We start from the raw sequence: 19,517 nt of genomic DNA, 5'->3' as shown, positions 1-19,517 counted from the left end.
GGGAACGCATCCTTTAAAAGTTGAGCAAAATACTTCGAGGGGTCCCCTTGTTCGATACCTTCCGGGAGACCAAGTATGCGTAAGTTCTGTCTTCTGGGCCGATTTTCAAAGTCAACACTCTTGGCTTTAAGTGTTTCCACCTGTTTAATCGTCGATGATAATTTCTGCTCCAGTTTTTCGATTATCAAGTCTCGCTTCCGAGCGTCCTCTTGCAAAGTTGCGATTAGAGTTTGCTGCTGTTTAACTACTGAATCAGTCTTATCCATAGAATCCTGGAAAGTCTTTAGATCTTGTTTGAAAGTTTGTCGTTGTTCTTCAAATTTTTCATTTAAGAGCTCCAATAACATATCATAAGTCAATTCAGTACGCTTAGGATCGGTCTTTTTTTTCTTTCCGTTGCCGTTAGGATCTTTCCCAGGGTCTCGCCCTTTAGATCTTAAAGCCATTTCTGTACTTATTTCTTCAAAATTCACAGTACACTCTTAAAGATAAGTCCAAAAAAGTAGCAAGAATCTTTTGGTGTAGGTAAAAGTAAGTTAAATAAGGGTGATCATAGGTTAAAAAAAGTAAAGGTTATGGAGTGAATCTGAAACAGTACTCACTCCATGAGTGTCTCCTGGTGACTCCCCTCTATAGGCTGTGGGAACAGTTCAATGATGGGGTAAGTGAAATTGAAGGAAGTTAATCCCTTTGGTTCAAAACCCTGATGGTTGAAGGGTAATAACTGTTCTTGAACCTGGTAGTATGGTTCCTGAGGATCCTGTATATCTTTCCTCCTGATGACAGCAGCAAGAAGAGAGCATGTCCTAGGTGGTGGGGGTCTTCGATGATGGGTGCTCCTTTCTTGTGGCGGCACTCCATGTCGATGTGCTCCGTTGTGGGAAGGGTTTTACCTGTGATGGATTGGGCTGTATCAACTATTTGTTTTGTAGTCCTCTCCATTCAAGAGCATTGGTGTTTCACAGCCAAAGTGCAAATGAAAACAAAGTGTGCAAGTGAAAATAAATTTGTAAATAAATAAAACTGATGCAGCGATGAAAGAGGCAGAGATATTGGAGCATGCTTCTGTTCTGCTTTCTCACTTAGCACATCAGAGCCCATTTTAAATTACATTCAAGCATCAGCATAATTGGGAACCAAATTAAGATTTTCTTAAGCATTTACCTGGAGTTTTCCTTGGTTAATGATAAAGCGATGATGTGTTTTTGAATCTGATGGGAAAAGGCAGCAATTGAAGCCTAAGTCATTGGGTATATTTAAATTGGAGGCTGATAGTTTCTTGATAAGTAAAGGTATCAAATGTTACAAGGAGAAGGCAGGGGAATGGGATTGAGAATGACTGAATGGCAATGACTTGATGAGCTGAATGGCCTAATTCTGTTTCTCTGCCTTATAATACTGAAGCATGCCACTGTTCTGCTCGATTCCAGTTACTACGCGAAGCTGCGGCAGCAGGAGCTGGAACGTGAGCGAGAGCTGGCTGAGAAGTACCGTGATCGAGCACGGGAGCGACGAGATGGCGTGAACAAAGATTATGAGGAAACTGAGCTCATCAGTACGACGGCAAACTACAGAGCCGTTGGACCAACTGCTGAGGCGTAAGTACAGACAGTAGTTTACATTCCTTCTGTCAGAGCAATGACACAAATCCTAATGGTCGTAATCTCTACATTAAAACAGTTAACCATTTTAATCCCAGCCAATTGAAGTATAATTTCCATATTTTAAAAAAAGCATTTCTGTAGATGTTGCCTGACCTGTTGAGTTCCTCCAGCATTTTACATGTGTTGATTTGGATTTCCAGCATCTGCAGAGTTTCTTGTGTTAAAAATGATTATTTTTATTACCTACTTATTTATAGATGCAGGGCAGAATTGGCCCTTTCAGCCCACCGAGCCACACAGCCCAACAACCCTGGCAATTTACAATGACTAATTAACCTATTAACTGGTACATCTTTGGACTGTGGGAGGACACCCATGTGCACATGGGAAGGAAAGTATGAACACTCATGAGGAAATGGCAGCTCATCAACTTAGATCTAGAACCAGTAATGGTTGTGTTTCTGACCTAAGCCCATCTCCTTTTCTGGGGCATAAACTACTGACAGCAGCTTGCCAGAGTCCTCTGCCGTGGGCGAGTCTGTCTACCCTAGGCGTAGCCCATCGAAGATCCTGCCTCTCTCAGAGATGAGGTCGTTGGCATTTCTGTAACTGTGGGTCTTTATGTTACAGGGTTTCTAGCCCCATGCCCGACCCTCTTCCTCTTGCAGCTGGGCTTGGGACTGTCCATGGCAGAGTTTATGTTTGTGTTACTGCTCTCGTACTCCAGATGCAGGAACTGATGATCCGCAGGCGTTAACTTCAAACCCCACCACAGCACCTTTTGGAATTTAGATTTTATGAACAGAATAATGTTTTAGTCCATATTTTCAGATCTCTAGTGAATAGCTACTTGATTATTTTAAAGCCAAATCTGGTTCAGCTATTTTTTCCAGTAAAGGGAGTAAGCCATTGAGCTCTTTGTGACTTTTCTGTGACCCCAAAGACCCAAGTCATGTCATTGAATCTTTCTTGCCCTTAAAATGTCCCAGCAGGCTGTTTGTTTTCATCATGAATACTACAGCAATTTAAATGGGTATTTCAGTGCCTTGTAAACAAAGTAAACCCTTCTTAATTGGCGTCTTTATTTTGGGGTTCTGGGGAGATAATAGTTTAACCAATTAGATTAGCTCTTCAAGTCAGGTTTAGAAGAAACCATTTGGAAAAAGTTATTTTGTAATTTCCATTTTCCACTTTGCACAACAAAATTCATTTAAACATTTTACTATCGGCATCACCAAAAACCAAATTTCGAAAAATGAACAGTTTTAGCACAGTAGCATAGCACCTGGTGTAATGCTTTACAGTGCCAGCAATCCGTGTTCAATTCCTGCCACTGTCTGTAAAGCGTTTGTACATTCTCCACGCGACCGTGTGGTTTTCCTTTGGGTGCTCCAATTTCCTCCCATGGTCCAAAGCCACGTGGATCAGCATTAGTAATTTGTGGGTATGCCATGTTGGTGCAGGAAGAATGGCTCTACCCCCAACACAATCCTCACTAATTTGATTTGACACAAAACAAAGCCTTTCACTGTATCTTTCGATTTACACGTGACAAATAAAATATAAAGATTAGCTTTATCTAAACATCAGTTTAAACTCTTTTAATTGCAGCCTTCATTGATGTGGGGTTATGGTAGATCTACCACAATTATTTTAACTCTTATCAGATTTAGCAGACATCATTTGGAATAAATGATCTACAATAGAGCACTGTATTTGTATAGCCAACTTATATTGGCTGTGTATGGTGGGAAAATTAGGTTTGCGTGAGTTTTGTGTTGACTTCAAGTGATAGAGCTGTAACTCTGTATCTTTTCCTTCTGTTTGTTGCAGGGACAAGTCTGCGGCAGAGAAGAGGCGGCAGCTCATCCAGGAGTCCAAGTTCTTGGGTGGTGACATGGAGCACACTCACTTGGTGAAGGGGCTGGATTTTGCACTCCTGCAGAAGGTTAGTAGTTGCCCATTTGATGATCTCTAAAATTTGGGAGTTTCAGAAGTCAGTATCTGATGCTTGCATTCCAATTGCTGTAAGCTACTTTGGGAATATAAAGTTCAAAGTAAATTTATTATCAAATTTTATATATGTCACCATATGCAACCCTGAGATTCATTTTCCATTGGGTATAATCAGAGAGTCTTTAGTAGCTTTAACAGGATCAATGAAATGAAAGATCAACCAGAGTGCAGAAGACAAAACTGTGCAAATGCAAATATAAGTAAACAGCAATAAATAATGAGAACATGAGATAAAGTTTTTAACGTGAGGTCATTTAGGGAATATTTCAATGATGGAGTAGGTGAGTGTATTTAAGAACGTGAAGGTTGAGGGGTAATAACTGAACTTGTTGGTGCAGGAAGAATGGCTACCCCCAGCACAATCCTCACTGATTTGATTTGACACAAAACAAAGCCTTTCAGGAAGTTGCACGTCCTGAGGCTCTTGTACCTTCTACCTTTTGACAGCAGCGAAAAGAGAGCATGGCCTGGGTGGTGGGGATCTCTCATGTTGGAGGCTGCTTTCCTATGACAGCGTTATATGTAGATGTGCTCAGTGGTTGGGAGGACTTTACCCGTGATGTGCTGGGCTGGATCCACTACTTTTTGTAGGATTTTCCATTCAAAGGCATTGCTGTTTCTGTACCAGGCTGTGATGCAGCCTCTCCACTCTCCATTACACACCTATAGAAGTTTGTCAAAGTTTTAGATGCCATGCCGAACCTCTACAGACTTCTGAGGAAGTAGTGGTGCTGCTGTGCTTTCTTTGCAATTGTACCGGGGTACAGGACTGATCCTCTGAAATAGTGACACCCCAGAATTTGAAGTTTCTGATCCTCTCCACCTCTGATTCTCCGATGAGGTCTGGCTCATGGACCTCTGGTTTTCCCTCTCCTGAAGTCTACAATCAGTTTCTTGGTCTTGCTGATATTGAGTGAGAGGTTGTTGTTCGGCTAAATGTTCAGTCTCCCTCCTGTATGCTGATTGATAATCACCTTTGATTTGGCCCACAACAGTGATTTCCAGCCCAATACCATGATTGGTGGGATTTAATGTACAGAGGGATCTTGGTGTGCAAATCCATAGCTAACTGAGAGAGTAGTAGAGGTTCACATTGGTTGTCATCCTTTGTATGTTTATGTGTAATTTTTTGTAAAGTTCTGTTGTACTTAATTCTTGTCAAAGCATGCGAGAAAATGACTTTAAGACATGGAAGTAGAGTTACACCATTTGGCCCATCGTCTGCTCCACTGTTCAATTATGGCTGACTTATTTTCCCTTTGAACCCCATTCTCCTGCCATCTCCCCATAACCTTTGACATCCTTGCTAATCAAGAACTTACGATACTCTGCCTCCACAGCCATCTGTAGCAGTAAATTCCACAGATTCATCACCCTCTGGCTAAAGAAGTTCCTCCTCATCATACTCTAAAGAACGTCCCTCTATTCTGAGGCTGTGCTGCTATAGGAAACATCCTGTCCACATCCACAGTATCTAGGCCTTTCAGTATTCAACAGGTTTCAATGAGATTCCACCCCCCCCCCCCCCCGATTTTCTTCTAAACTCCAGTAAGTACAGGCCCAGAGCCATCAAAATTGCATCTCTTTCATTAACCCTATCATTCCTGGGATCATCCTCGTGAACCTCCTCTGGAACCCCATCTATGCCAGCATTTGGTAATATGTGGTAGCATATATGTACTTTGATAATTAAATTTACTTTGAACTTAGGGTTATACAGGCCTTTTGGTCCAATGGTCCAAGATGTCCCATCTAAGCTCGTTCGTTTGCCTGTGTTTGGCCCATAACTTTCTAAATCTCTCCTATCCATGTACCTGCTCAAGTAACTTTTCAAGATTCAGAATTGTTTAATGTCATTTCCAGTACACAATTGTGAAGGAGAACAAAATAATTGTTACTCTGGATCCAATGAGGCACAAAAAACATGGTAAGATAAGAAATACAATAATAATTAATGAAAGCACAATAAATATAAAAATGTAAGATGGCTTATAGACATTGATCGTACATAGATAAAGTGTTGCTGAGCACAGCAATATCTATGCATTGGGTGATTCTGAACAGGAAATGATAAAGTAGTAGTGGTGGTTGGGGGTGTGGAGGGGTGGGTTAGTGGGTGGAGGTGTTGATCAGCCTTACTGCTTGGAGAAAGTAACTGTTTTAAATCTCCTGGTCCTGGTGTGGATGCTGCATTATCACACTTCCAAAGGGGAGTAGTATAAACAGTCCATGAGCAGAGTGGGTGGGATCCTTCATGATGATGCTGGCCCTTTTCCAGCACCTTTCTGTATATACATCCTTTTACACATTGTCAACCTACCTGCCTCAACTACTTCCTCTGGCAGCTCATTCCATTTATTGGCTGGTCCCTGGGTAAAGAAGTTACCCCTCGGGTTCCTATTAGATCTCAAAGTTCAAAGTAAAATTTATTATCAGAGTACATACTTGTCACCACATACAACCCTGAGATTTTTTTCTGCGGGCATACTTAGCAAATCTATAGAAAAGTAACTGTAAACTGTAAATAAACTGTCCAAATGTAGATAATAAATAAATAAATAGCGATAAATAATGAGCATGAAGTAACAAGATAAGAGTCCTTAAATGAGTGTAGTTTTCCCCTTTTGTTCAAGATCCTGATGGTCGAGGGGTAGTAACGGTTCTTGAACCTGGTGGTGCGAGTCCTGAGGCTTTGTACCTACTACCTGATGACAGCAACAAGAAAAGAGCATGGCCTGGGGGGTGAGATTTCTGATGATGGATACTGCTTCTCTATGCAACGTTTCATGTAGAGGTGCTCAATGGTTGGGGGTTTTGTAGTCGTGAAGTACTGAGCAGAATCCACTACATTTTGTAGGATTTTCTACTCAAAGGCATTGGTGTTACCCTACCAGGCCATAATGCAGCCTGTCAGTACACTTTCCACCACACATTTATAGAAGTTTGGCAGGGTTTTTTGATGATATGCTGAGGAAGTAGACTCTTGATGAGATTTCCCCCCCCCCCTCCACCACCACCTTAAACCTGTGCCCTCTAGTTCTTGATTCCCCTGCTCAAAACTATGCATAAATGAAGACTGACAAACTAGCAATGTGAATAAAAGACAACTGTGCAAGTAAAATAGTAATGCAATATGAAAGTGAGTCAATTTGTAATAGTGGTGAGTGATGCTATCCATGCTGGTTCAGGAGTCTGATGGTTAAGGGGTAATAACTGTTCTGAACCTGCTGAGTGGGACCTGAGGCTTCTGTATCTCCTGCCTGATGGCAGCAGCGAGAAGAGGGCATGGCCTTGATGGTGCTTCTTGTGGAAGCATTTACTGAACTTCTTGGTGGGCAGGATTTATTGTTTGATCGACTGGGTTATGTCCATCACTTTCCGTAGTCTTACTTGAATTTTTATAGTCTCATTGAAACCTATCTAATATTGGAAGGCTGAGACAGAGTGAATGTGGACAGGATGTTTCCCAACCGGGGGGGGGGGGTTGGGGGGGGGTGGAGGAGGGAGTCTAGGATCAGAGAACACAGCTTGAGAATAGAGTGGGCTCTTTAGAACAGATGCTGAAAATTTTATTTCGTCAGAGGGAAATGAATCTGTAGAATTCATTGCCACAGAATGCTGTGCAGGTCAAGTCATTGAATATATTTTAAGATGGAGGTTGATATATTGTTGACAGATCAAGGTGTTAAAGGTAATGGGGAGAATTCAGGGTTGTATGTGGTGACATGTATGCACTCTGATCAATTTTACTTTACTTTGAACTAGGAGAATGGGGTTGAGATGGAAAATAAATCAGCCGTGATGGAATGGTGGAGCAGACTCATTGGGCTGAATGGCCTAATTCTGTTCCTGTGTCTTATGAATGGGCAGAAGGCAGATGACATGATGTTAAAGTTATCTCAAAACAGCCCTTTGTCACTGTAATACCGTGTTGGCATCTAATCATCCTTCAGTAAAGATTCTTGGCTCCGGAGCTAGCGTTGTCAGCCAATTGATACTAAGGTTAAACACTGCTGTAACTAATGTTTTCCAATTTAGGAAATTATTTTTTTATTATCATGTACTGAAGTACAGTGGGAAAAACTTGCATACTATACACACATCAAATCATTACACAGTGCATTGAGATAGTACTGGGTAAACCAAGGATCAATTTTATTTGCCATATACATTGACATGTGTTGGGAATTTGCTGTGATGTGTTGGTCAGGGTGTGACATCCAACAAAAAACAACAATATTCAGGCATTATAAGGACTAATGAAATAAAGTTAGAAATACAGGTATGGAATAAAATGTGTATAAACATTTAAATACCAACATGTAATTACAGTGTGAACAACATTATAAAAGTAGTTTAAAGTAACGAATAAACTCTTCTCGGGCTTTATGAGTGATGAAGTTGGCAGAGTTTGTCATTGAAACTTTGGTTATAATCATTACCTGTCCACAGCTGCAAGTCCAAGACAAGTTTATTTGTCATATATGGCGAGAAAACACTAGATTTTTTTCTTAGTTTAAAGTGCAGTGACTAGTGCCATAGAGGGGTGAGAGGGGGTGTTAACTAGAGTAGTTGATCAGATTTAACTGCCAGTAGCAGAATGCGGAATAAAATATTACAGTGAAAGCACAGTAAGGTGTGAATCCCTAAGAAGTGGACTGAAAGGACGAATCCATTTTATTGTACTAGCAGTGCATTCAATAGTCTTATAACAGCTCACCTGACTATTTTACTGTGAGAAATAATCTTTAGCACGTTTTCAGGTGGATCAAAGGAATTCATGTTGTCCATCTTTATTAGGTCCGAGCAGAAATCACCAGCAAAGAGAGAGAAGAAGAAGATATGATCGAGAAAGTGCAGAAGGAAGTGAAGTAAGTAACACAGAAGTAGCAGTCCTGATGTTGGGTTGTGACCCAAACGTTGACAATTCCTTCACTGTCACAGATGCTTCTTAACCTGCTGATTTTTTTGTATCTCATTGTAGTTCCAGATCCCAACATCTGCTGTCTCTGAGTAACTTGAAATACTCTTCTAACAGTGGTTCAGGAATATAAAAATAGAACATTACAGCACAGTACAGTTCCCTCATCCCACAATATTGTGCCATCCTTTTTCCTACTCCAAGATTAACATGGCCCTCAACTTTTCTTTCAACCATGCGCCTATCTAAAACTCCCTTCTTCTTTGAAGCCCATCATTCCCACAGGGGCATAGGCTGCCGACAGCAGCTCAACAGATTCCTTTGTCCTAATCCATTCTTTCAGTTGTTCCCAGATACAGTATAGCCCATCAAAGGTCCTTCGTCGTTCAGGGTCGAGGTCTTTAGAATGGCAGAGTTAAGAGTCTCTTAAATGTCCTTAATGTTTCTGCCTCTACCGCCACTCCTGGTAGCCCTTTCCACACACCCACTGTGTAAAATAAATAAGTAGCCTACCTCTTAAATGCCCGTGTGCTTTCTTCCAGTCACCCTTGTACTAGCCTACATATTATAAGAAAATAAATCAGCCATGGTCAAATGGCAGAACAGACTCAGTGGGCTGTCTTACGGTGTATTATTCCTCGTTTATTTTTATTACTACCATTCATTCCTATAGGCTCCTGTTTCATTCTATTCCCAGAGCATACCCAGGTTCTTCTGTACCCAGAGAACCTGTAAGGAGGTTTAATTTCTCGGTCAGTTTCTTGTTCTCCAGTATGTGCCGCAGTAGCATAGCGATTAGCATGACACTTCTGCAGCTCAGGACGTTTCAGAGTTCAGGCACTGCTGCTAAGGGGTTTGTACAGTCTCATTGTGAACTGTGTGAGTTTCCTCTGGGTGCTCTGGTTTCCTCCCACAGTCCAAAAGACCTACAGGTAGTAGGTTAATTGGTGATTGTGAATTGTCCCATGATTAGGCTGGAGTTAAATCAGGGGTTGCTGGGTGGTACAACTTGTTGAGCTGGAAGGGCCTGTTCCATTCTGTATCTCTAAATAAATAAAACAAGTAAATAATTTCTCCTGGCCTTTTCTTCTTTAGTTTTAAATAATTTTTTAAAATATAAATCCTTTTAACTAGTTGAGGCCCCATTATCGATCTCTGCGACACATGGATAAGAGAGGTTTAGACAGCTGTGGACCAAGCTTGGGAAAGCAGGACTATCTCGGGTAGCCCTTGTGGTCGGAGTTGATATTGGTTTAAGGAGCCTGCTTCCATGCTGCCTCTGTTACTTCTTATATCTTGTCCAACACGTGAAAGCTACACTCAGTGGCCACTTTAATAGGTACCTCCTGTAAAAAGTTCAAAATACATTATTTTTAAGGTATATACAACCTTGAGATTCATCGCCTTGCAGGCAGCCACAGAACAAAGAAACCCAATAGAACCCTTTTTTTAAAAAAAAACACGTTGTGCAAACAATAAAAGTAAGCAAATTACATTCAGAACTGAAGTTCACAGAGGTGACTCACAGCCACAAAGCCACACTGCTGATCCAGGAGCCTATTCATTGCAGGCCACGACCTCAGTTCAGCACCGAGACTAGTAAACCTCTCGGAGCGTGGAGCTGAACCAGCCCTTCCTTCGCCTCCAACCCTGACCTTTTCAATCTGGCCCGATGCTTAAATCTGCGAAACCTCAGTCTCAGACCTGGGCCTTACCGCTCTGATACGCTCTTCGGCCTAGCCTCCGGTATCTCATTTCAGCCCTTACCTGCCCTTTCCAATTCAGCCCAGTGCTTAAAGTAGTCAAACCTCGGGTCTTTCCTTGCTGTCCAACCCAAGCTTGGGCCCTGCTGTGTCTGCTTGCTTCGCATCAAATTGCCTCAGCAATGGCCAAGTATTGACTCATTCTCCACTCTCCAAGGCCCAGACCCTACTGCCTGAATTCAGCCTGTACATGCCACTCTGCACCTTTGAGACTCCACACAAATGCCAAGTCATACAGGTGGTTTAAAAGCTCAATTCCAAAAGGGAAGGTACAGGCTATTGTATACTTCATAAAATGGCCACTGAGCGTACATTCATGGTCTGAGAGTGCAATCTCTGCACTGCAGGACTGCTTTCATAATACGAACTAGAGAATCTTCAGGGTGGCTGCTACCTATAGCAGCCATGTTAACATGGAGAAATATGTGGATTCTGTGACCAGCTACAGAGAGAAGTGTACTGAGGATGTTACCATCACGAAATACATCCGGCTGAAGACAAACCAAAAGCCATGACTTTCTGCAGGGGTACGTACTAGGCTGAGGAATTGTGATGCTGTTTTTAGATTAGGAGAAGCAACAGCTGTCAGGGAAGCAAGAACTGTGCTTTTCTACTCCATCAGCAAGGTGAAATAAGAGCATTCTCAGAGAATTTACAGCATCTTCTGAGAGACCAGAGACATGAGGCATTTGTGACAGGGAATTCGGAGGTTTACAGACTGCAAGTCTACACTGCGCATTGATGACCAGGTTACTTCACTCTCTGAGAGCTGAATGTCTTCTACACCTGGTTTGAGGTTCAGAACAAAGTACTGGCAAGGAAGGTACCCCTCACTCAGGGGAGCAGACACTCCATCTGACTGAAACTGAGGTGGCCAGAGACAACCCACAGAAAGCTGCAGGACCTGATAATATACCAGGTCGACCTCTGAAAGACTGCAGCTCAGCTGACGGATGTATTCTGCATCTCTCTGGAGCAGTCCATTGTCCCTTCTGTTTCCAAGGAGGCAGCATTATTCCAGTGCCAAAGAAGGCAGCAGTAGCCTGCCTAAATGACTATCATCCAGTGGCATTAACATTAACCATTATGAAATGCTTTGTGCAGCTGGTCATGGAGCACATTAAAACCTTTCTCCCGGCTACACTGGACCCTTTCCCATTCATTTATCTCTCAAATTAGTTCACTGATGATCAATTCACTGAGGATCTGGGAATATAGGTCCATAATTCATTGTAAGTGGCATCACAGGTAAATAGGGTCATAAAGAAATTTTTGGCACATTGGCCTTCATGAACCAATGTATTGAGTACAGGAAATGGGATGTTATGTTGAAGTTGTATAAGGTGTTAATTTGGAGTATTGTATGCAGTTTTGGCTACCTCTTGACCACGTCTGCATGCTTTTATGCATTGAGTTGCTGCCACATGATTGGCTGATTAGATATTTGCATTAACGAGCAGGTGTACCTAATAAAGTAGACACCAAAGTGTAAGTGTTCAATAAAAACAGAAAATGCTGGAAACATACAATGTGTCCAGCAACATCCACGGAAAGACAAAGAGTAAATATCTGTCTTTTTATTTTTGTTAAATTTAGAGATACAGAGCAAAACAGGCCCTTCCAGCCCAATGAGCTGCAGTGCCCCCGAGATTTAACCATAGCCTAATTGTGGGACAATTTACGATGACTAGTTAACCTACTAACTAGTACTTCTGTGGAATGTAGGAGGAAACTGGAGGAATCCATACTGTCACAGGGAGAACGCATAATTTCCTTACAAAATTCATTGGAATTGATCTCTGAATTCGGATGCCCCAAGCTGTAATAGCGTCATGCTAACCACTACTATCTACCTGAAAGGTACTATTTCTTAAAGATGCTACCTGACCTACTGAGTGGTTGTGATTTTTCTTTTTGTTTTCTTTCTGCTTGCTAGCATCTGCATTTTGATTCATATACAGAGACACACAGAGAGGGCAGATACTGAAATCTGAAGCAACAAATAATCTGCTGGAGGAACATGAGTTGGAGGGAACAACTTTTCAAGTTCATTTAATTATCATTCAACCATGCACATGAAAACAACCAAACGAAACAGTTCCTCCAGGGCCAAGGTGCAAAACACACAGTACCTACAGTCACACACAGCACAAGGCACACAGAGCACATATAATTACAATGGAAATGTTATGATGATGGTTCAAGTTGAAACTCTGCATCAGAACCACTGACTTCCTCCAGTGAACTTCAGACCTGTTGCCTTGACGTCGCACGTGATGAAGACCATGGAGCGGCTGATTATACAGAATCTGAGGCCACAAACCAGGCACGCCCGGGATCCGCTTCAGTTTGCGTATAAGGAGAAGGTGGGAGTGGAGGATGCTATCACGTATTTGCTGCACAAATCACTCTCTCACCTAGATGGGGTCAGTTGTGCTGTGAGGATTACATTCCTTGACTTCTCTAGTGCCTTTAACACCATCCAGCCCAAGATCTTAAAGCACAAACTAACGGAGATGGGAGTAGACTCTCACATGGTGGATTGGATAGTGGACTACTTGACAGATAGACCTCAGTATGTGCGGTTGGGAGACTGTAGGTCTGACACAGTGGTCAGCAGCACAGGAGCGCCACAGGGAACCGTACTCTCTCCGGTCCTGTTCACCCTGTACACATCTGACTTCCAATATAACTCGGAGTCCTGCCATGTGCAGAAGTTCGCTGATGACACGGCAATAGTGGGGTGTGTCAGGAATGGACAGGAGGAGGAGTATAGGAAACTGATACAGGACTTTGTGATATGGTGCAACTCAAACTACCTGCATCTCAATGTCACCAAGACCAAGGAGATGGTGGTGGACTTTAGGAGATCTAGGCCTCATATGGAGCCAGTGATCATTAATGGAGAATGTGTGGAGCAGGTTAAGACCTACAAGTATCTGGGAGTACAGTTGGACGAGAAGCTAGACTGGACTGCCAACACAGATGCCTTGTGCAGGAAGGCACAGAGTCGACTGTACTTCCTTAGAAGGTTGGCGTCATTCAATGTCTGCAGTGAGATGCTGAAGATGTTCTATAGGTCAGTTGTTGAGAGCGCCCTCTTCTTTGTGGTGGCGTGTTGGGGAGGAAGCATTAAGAAGAAGGACGCCTCACTTCTTAATAAGCTGATAAGGAAGGCGGGCTCTGTCGTGGGCAAAGTACTGGAGAGTTTAACATCGGTAGCTGAGCGAAGGGCGCTGAGTAGGCTACGGTCAATTATGGAAAACCCTGAACATCCTCTACATAGCACCATCCAGAGACAGAGAAGCAGTTTCAGCGACAGGTTACTGTCGATGCAATGCTCCTCAGACAGGATGAAGAGGTCAATACTCCCCAATGCCATTAGGCTTTACAATTCAACTGCCAGGACTTAAGAACTTTTTTTTTTTAAAAGCTATTATTAATGCTTTTTGAGTTAGTGATTTAGATGCATATCATATTATGACTGAGTTAAGTATTGTATGTAATGAGTTTTTGCTACAACAAGTGTATGGGACATTGGAAAAAATGTTGAATTTCCCCATGGGGATGAATAAAGTATCTATCTATCTATCTATCTATCTAAGATAGGGTGAACTCCACTGCTCCAAAGCCAGGTGGCAGTGTGGACTTGGAGATTGCAAAGGAATTTTGGGAGCAGAAGTGAAAGGGCAAACTGGTGATAGATAACGCAAAAAATGTGAGGTTGTATATTTTGGTTTAAAAATTATAGAGATGCAAGAATAGTTAATTCTTAAAGGATTAAAGAACCAGCTTATCATATCTGGTAAACACAAGAAATACAAACAAGAAATGAGTCATTAAATCTGGTTGCTCCATTAGGAAGGATGTCGAGCTTTTGGAGAGTGCACAGGATGTTGCCTTAATTAGAGGGCTGTGCTATAACGGGAGATTGGACAAACTTGGGCTGTTTTCTCTAGAACAGCAGAAGCTGAGGTTTATAAGGGTATGAGAGAATAGATAGGCAATATCTTTTTCCAAGGCATTGAAATGTCTAATACTAGAGGGCATGCATTTAAAGTGAGAGGGGGTAATTTCAAAGGTGTGAGGGGCAAGTTTTTTTTACACAGAGTGGTGGGTGCCTACAATGTGGGGTTAGGGGCAGAAACGTGAAGGACTTTTAAGAGACATTTAGGTCGGCACATGAATGTGAGGAAAATGGAAGGATATGGACATTCAGTAGACAGAAGAGATTAATTGGCCATTTGATGAATAATTTAATTGGTTTGGCACAACATTGGTGCTGAAGGGCCTGTTCCTTTACTGTTCTGTTGTATGTTCTGTGTGATGTACAGCATTCACAGAGGGGTAGATAGAACAGCTTAAAAGATGTTATGCGGTACGCAGGATAAGTATATCATTGAGGAATTCTTCCAAATAGCTTGAGGTGTTTTCAGTCAAGTTGTATATGGAGGATGGAGAAAGTTAATTACAAATTCACCTAAGACCATAAGACAAAGGAAAATAAATAGGCCATTCAGCCCATTGCCATTCCATCATGACACCCTGACAAATCAAGAGTTTATCAAAGGCACACGAGTGAATCTGCAGATGCTGGAAATAAATAAAAACACAAAATGCTGGCAGAACTCAGCAGGCCAGACAGCATCTATGGGAGGAGGTAGTGATGAACTCCTGATGAAGGGTTTCGGCCCGAAACGTCATCACTACCTCCTCCCATAGACGCTGTCTGGCCTGCTGAGTTCTGCCAGCATTTTGTGTTTTTATCAAGAGTTTATCAAATGGCTTGGAATCCACAGTCATCTTTGACAAAGAATTCCACAGATTTGCAATGCTCTGATTAAAGAAATTCCACCTTATCTCTGTTCTAAAGGGGCATCCTTCTATTCTGAGACTGTGTCCTCTGGTCTGAGACTCACCTACTCCAAGTCCACTCTCTCTCAGCTTTTCTGTATGCAGTAGATCTCAGTCATTCCTCTGTACAGGTCCAGAGCCATCTAACACCTCATACATTAACCTTTTCATTCCTGGGATTGTTCTCATAAACCTCCTCTGGAACCCTTCTAATACCAGCACATCTTTTCTTAGATAGGGGACCCAAAACTGCCTATAGTGTTCCACATGTGGTCTGACCAATGCCTTATCTCTAAATAAAATAAATGAACAAAATATTCTGGTGCCAACATAGCACACCCATAAATGCACAATTACTTACAACATTATCCAAAACAAATTTTTCAACTTGATATATGTGACAGTCATTTATTGATTTAGAGATACAGCAAGGAAATGGCCCTTCCAGCCCAATGAACAGTACCACCCAGCAACCCACCTATTTAACCCTAGCCTAATCACAGGGCAGTTTACACTGACCAATTAACTTGCCAACTACTACATCTTTGGAATGTAGGTGGAAACCAAAGCACCTGGAGGAAATGCATGCAGTACGGGAGAGGAGCTAATTCCTTACAGACCGTGTCAAATTTGACTTCTGAACTCCAATACTCCAAGCTATAATGGCATTGCACTAATAGCTATGCTACCAATATGAATGCAGTGGATTTTGGTTAATTGAGATACATCAGGACCAGTACATTTTGTCCAATTAAGCTGCTTCCCCAATTAGCCAAAGTTTCATTCAAATAGTTAAAAGGTACAAAAAAAGACAAACTACCGTTTAACTGAATTACAATTTATGTATTTAAGTGAAATGCAGAACAAATTAGAACACTAAAAATACCTTTACAGCACTATAAAACAGTTTTTAGATTCCTAATAGTTATCACCGGAGGAATTCATCTGCCATGTTCTTTAGGTTGACTGTAAATGGACAAACCAGTGTAGCCATCTAGTGTATATAAAGCCTTCATACAATGCTTTAGATGATTGCATCCTCCAAATCTTCATTTTCATTGTGACACTCAAGATGATTGTCGATACCTTCAAATTCTTCATAATTTCTATATTGTTGAAGTAGTGAAGTTGTTTCATTTATATTCCCAGCCTTTTTTGGCATTTCCAAACCTGAATGCCTGAAACCGCGATGAGCAAAACGGTAGAGAGTTGTCTTACTGCTTATTCTCACTCACTATCAGTGACAAAAGTCGTTGCTTTTTGAACACAAACGTGCAACTGATGCTATTTTAAAATGCTCTAAGCATGGGGTAATGTCTATCGGCTTCAAGACATGCAAAATCCTAGTTAGAAACTGTTCGGCAGCAGTCTCCTGCCCGAATTAAGTAATATAATGTCCCAAAGAAGTAAAGGGAATCCAGCTGTTTTCTTGATTCAGCTTTTGTTCTTTTTAGAGATGTCCCAAATAAGCAGCTGCCCAATAAACCGAAATCCACTGTAGTAAAACCAACTGAGAGCATTAATGATGACTTACAGTAGGAGTCAACTTTACAAATATTCTGTTTGCAGGTGATTGTTGGCATGGTGTGTTTCACTCTAAATGTTAATTATTTTAAATTTGTTCTTCAGGAAAGATGAAGATCCGGAAAATAAAATTGAATTCAAGACTCGCTTGGGTAAGCAACTACAGTTTTGAACTTAATCACAGATTTATCATTGATTGAAAATAAAAGACTCTTGCTCAGTGTCAGAATCAGGTTTATTATCACTGTCACGTCATGACATTCATTGTTTTGTGCAGCAGTACCGTGCAATATGTAAAATAAAGTATATTTTATGTAAGAAATATAAGAAAAATAATTATAAATAACAATTTATCAAGTGTCACGGCAGTGCAGTGGTTGGCATGAAGCTGTTACAGCTCAGAGCACTAGAATTCAGGGTTCAGAGTAAATTTATTATCAAAGTACATATATGTCACCATATACAACCCTGAGATTCATTTTCTTGTAGGCATAATCAATAAATCCAATAACAATAATATAATTAATGCAAAACCACACCAACAGAGCAGACAACCAGTGTGCGAAAGACAACAAACTGAAAATATTTTAAAAAGTAGTAATAATATCAATATGTAAGTAAGCAATAAATATCAAGAACGTGAGGTGAAGAGCCCTTGAAAGTGAGTCCATAGGTTATGGGAACAGTTCAGTGATGGGGCAAGTGAAGTTATCTCTTCCGGTTCAAGAGCCTAATAGTTGAGGGATAATAACTGCTCCTGAGTTTGGTGGAGTGAGTCCTGAGGCTCCTGTACCTCCTTCCTGATGGCAGCAGCAAGAAGACAGCATGTCCTGGGCAGTGGGAGTCACTGATATTGGATGCTGCTTTTCTGCAACAATGCTCTATTATTGTGACTTCAGTGAAGATCAGACCACATTTTATGAGTAAGTAATGCAGAAAACCAGGCAAAGGTTTCACAAACTTTTTCTTGTAACTCTATTTCTTACTGTAATTTATAGTTTCTTATTATGTATTGCAATGTACTGCTCGCACAAAACAGCATATTTCATGACATATGCCAGTGATGTGGCACCTGATTTTAATTCTAATTCTTATTCCTCTGTGTTTAAATGTTTATTAAGACCTATTTTTCTAATGTGCCCCATTAAAAATAAGATTAACTGTATTTAAACTACTTGGTTAACTGGAAGTATCCTCTCCTTGGTAGGGGTGAGATCCTACCACTCAGATAGTGAATAGCAAGACCTTGCCGCAGAGACTAGGCAGGGGAGTAAGATCATCTTTCAAGAGTATCACCTCCCTAGAGTGAGGGCTTAAAGTTTCCTTTTGAGTTCAGGGCTTTGCGGACAGTGAACTCAATACCATCACACTTTCTTTGCAGGACGCAACATATACCGTATTCTGTTTAAAATCAAGCCCCAGGAACGAAATGAGCTGTTTTTACCGGGACGCATGGCGTATGTTGTGGATTTAGATGATGAATATGCAGACACGGATGTGCCCACAACGTTAATCAGAAGCAAAGCCGACTGCCCTACCATGGAGGTGAAGTATCAACGTGTTATGTTTCTGTATTGGTTTCAATTGAACTTGTTTGCTGTTTTAGATTTTTTGCTAGTTTTAGGGAGAACAGAGCAAGCACCTTCACTTCATCTGCCACGAAAGGCAGGTTTTCCTGTTTTAATTCTATTTCCCATTCCCATTCCTACATGTCTATCTATAGCCTCCTCCACTGTTACGATGAGGCCACTCTCAGCTTGGAGAAGCAACACCTCATATTCCATCTGAGTAGCCTCCAACCTCACAGCATGAACTTCAATTTCTCTGACTTCTGGCAATTCTCTCCCCCCCCCGCTTCCCTCTTTTCCCATTTCCTATTCTGCCTCCCCTCTTAACCTCTTAACTTCTGCCAGGAGGAAGAAACTTTTGAGATGACGTTTGAGTTCACTTCTTTGTCCTGGATATATACAAGTCCTGCAGGGATGGTAGACTGCAGACAATAACTTTTTCTGCTGACCTGACAGTTCAGTGTAGTTTTTGTATATTGTGGGAGTGTAGCGATGTGCTACACACAGCGCTGAAATAACGACACGCAGTCAGTAAGTCATTTCGAGACTAGTTTATTCGAACTTCGTGGCGCTGGCATTTAATCCCTAGCGCCCGCCCTCTCCGGGCAGAAATGACGTCAGAGGTGCATTACCAAAGTCTCTCCCCGCGCGCTGGCTATTTGTGAGCCGGTTCGCCTGCGCAGAAAGTGGGTCGCCACAGGAGGATGCTGCACCAAACCAGACAGTAATGACTGACGTGAGGATGATCTCTATGAAGCCAGTGTAGAATTGCACTAGTACATTCTGGGGAAGATGGAATTTTATCACATCCGCTACCAAGAAGTACTCGATAACCTAAGCAGAAGAATGAAGAAAATGCATGACTCCTACGAGATTGTGCACCACACAAGGTTTCATTGAATTGACTTTATTACTTATATCTTTCAAATACATGAGGAGTAAAAATCTTTACGTTATGTCTCCATTCAAATATGCAATTATAGTAATTTATAATAAATATTATGTACAACAGGATAGTCAATATAACCTAGAAATACAGTAGTGTCAGCATGGATTAAGCAGTCTGATGACCTGGTGGAAGAAGCTTTCCCAGAACCTGTTGGTCCTGCCTTTTATGCTGTGGTACCATTTCCCGGATGGTAGTACCTGGAACAGTTTGGGGTGACTCGAGTCTCCATTGATCCTTTGGGCCCTTTTTGCACACCTGTCTTTGGAAATGTCCTGAACAGTGGGAAGTTCACATCTACAGATGCACTGGACTGCCCAC

The 19,517-nt window shown here is 41.6% G+C and overlaps 1 protein-coding gene across 1 annotated transcript in view; it reads left to right on the top strand.

Moving 5' to 3' along the window:
• ik (IK cytokine) overlaps positions 1-19,517 on the top strand; it is a 59,107-nt gene that overhangs the window by 13,128 nt on the left and 26,462 nt on the right. Inside the window, exons 5-9 of the mRNA XM_073067424.1 lie at positions 1,431-1,598; positions 3,438-3,552; positions 8,421-8,491; positions 16,788-16,834; positions 18,064-18,227. Of these exons, the coding sequence (XP_072923525.1) occupies positions 1,431-1,598; positions 3,438-3,552; positions 8,421-8,491; positions 16,788-16,834; positions 18,064-18,227 (565 nt within the window). The remainder of the gene's footprint in view (positions 1-1,430; positions 1,599-3,437; positions 3,553-8,420; positions 8,492-16,787; positions 16,835-18,063; positions 18,228-19,517) is intronic.

Source organism: Hemitrygon akajei, chromosome 15, assembly GCF_048418815.1.
Source record: "Hemitrygon akajei chromosome 15, sHemAka1.3, whole genome shotgun sequence".
Classification (NCBI taxonomy): Eukaryota; Metazoa; Chordata; class Chondrichthyes; order Myliobatiformes; family Dasyatidae; genus Hemitrygon; species Hemitrygon akajei.
This window is presented reverse-complemented; position numbering and strand designations above follow the sequence as displayed.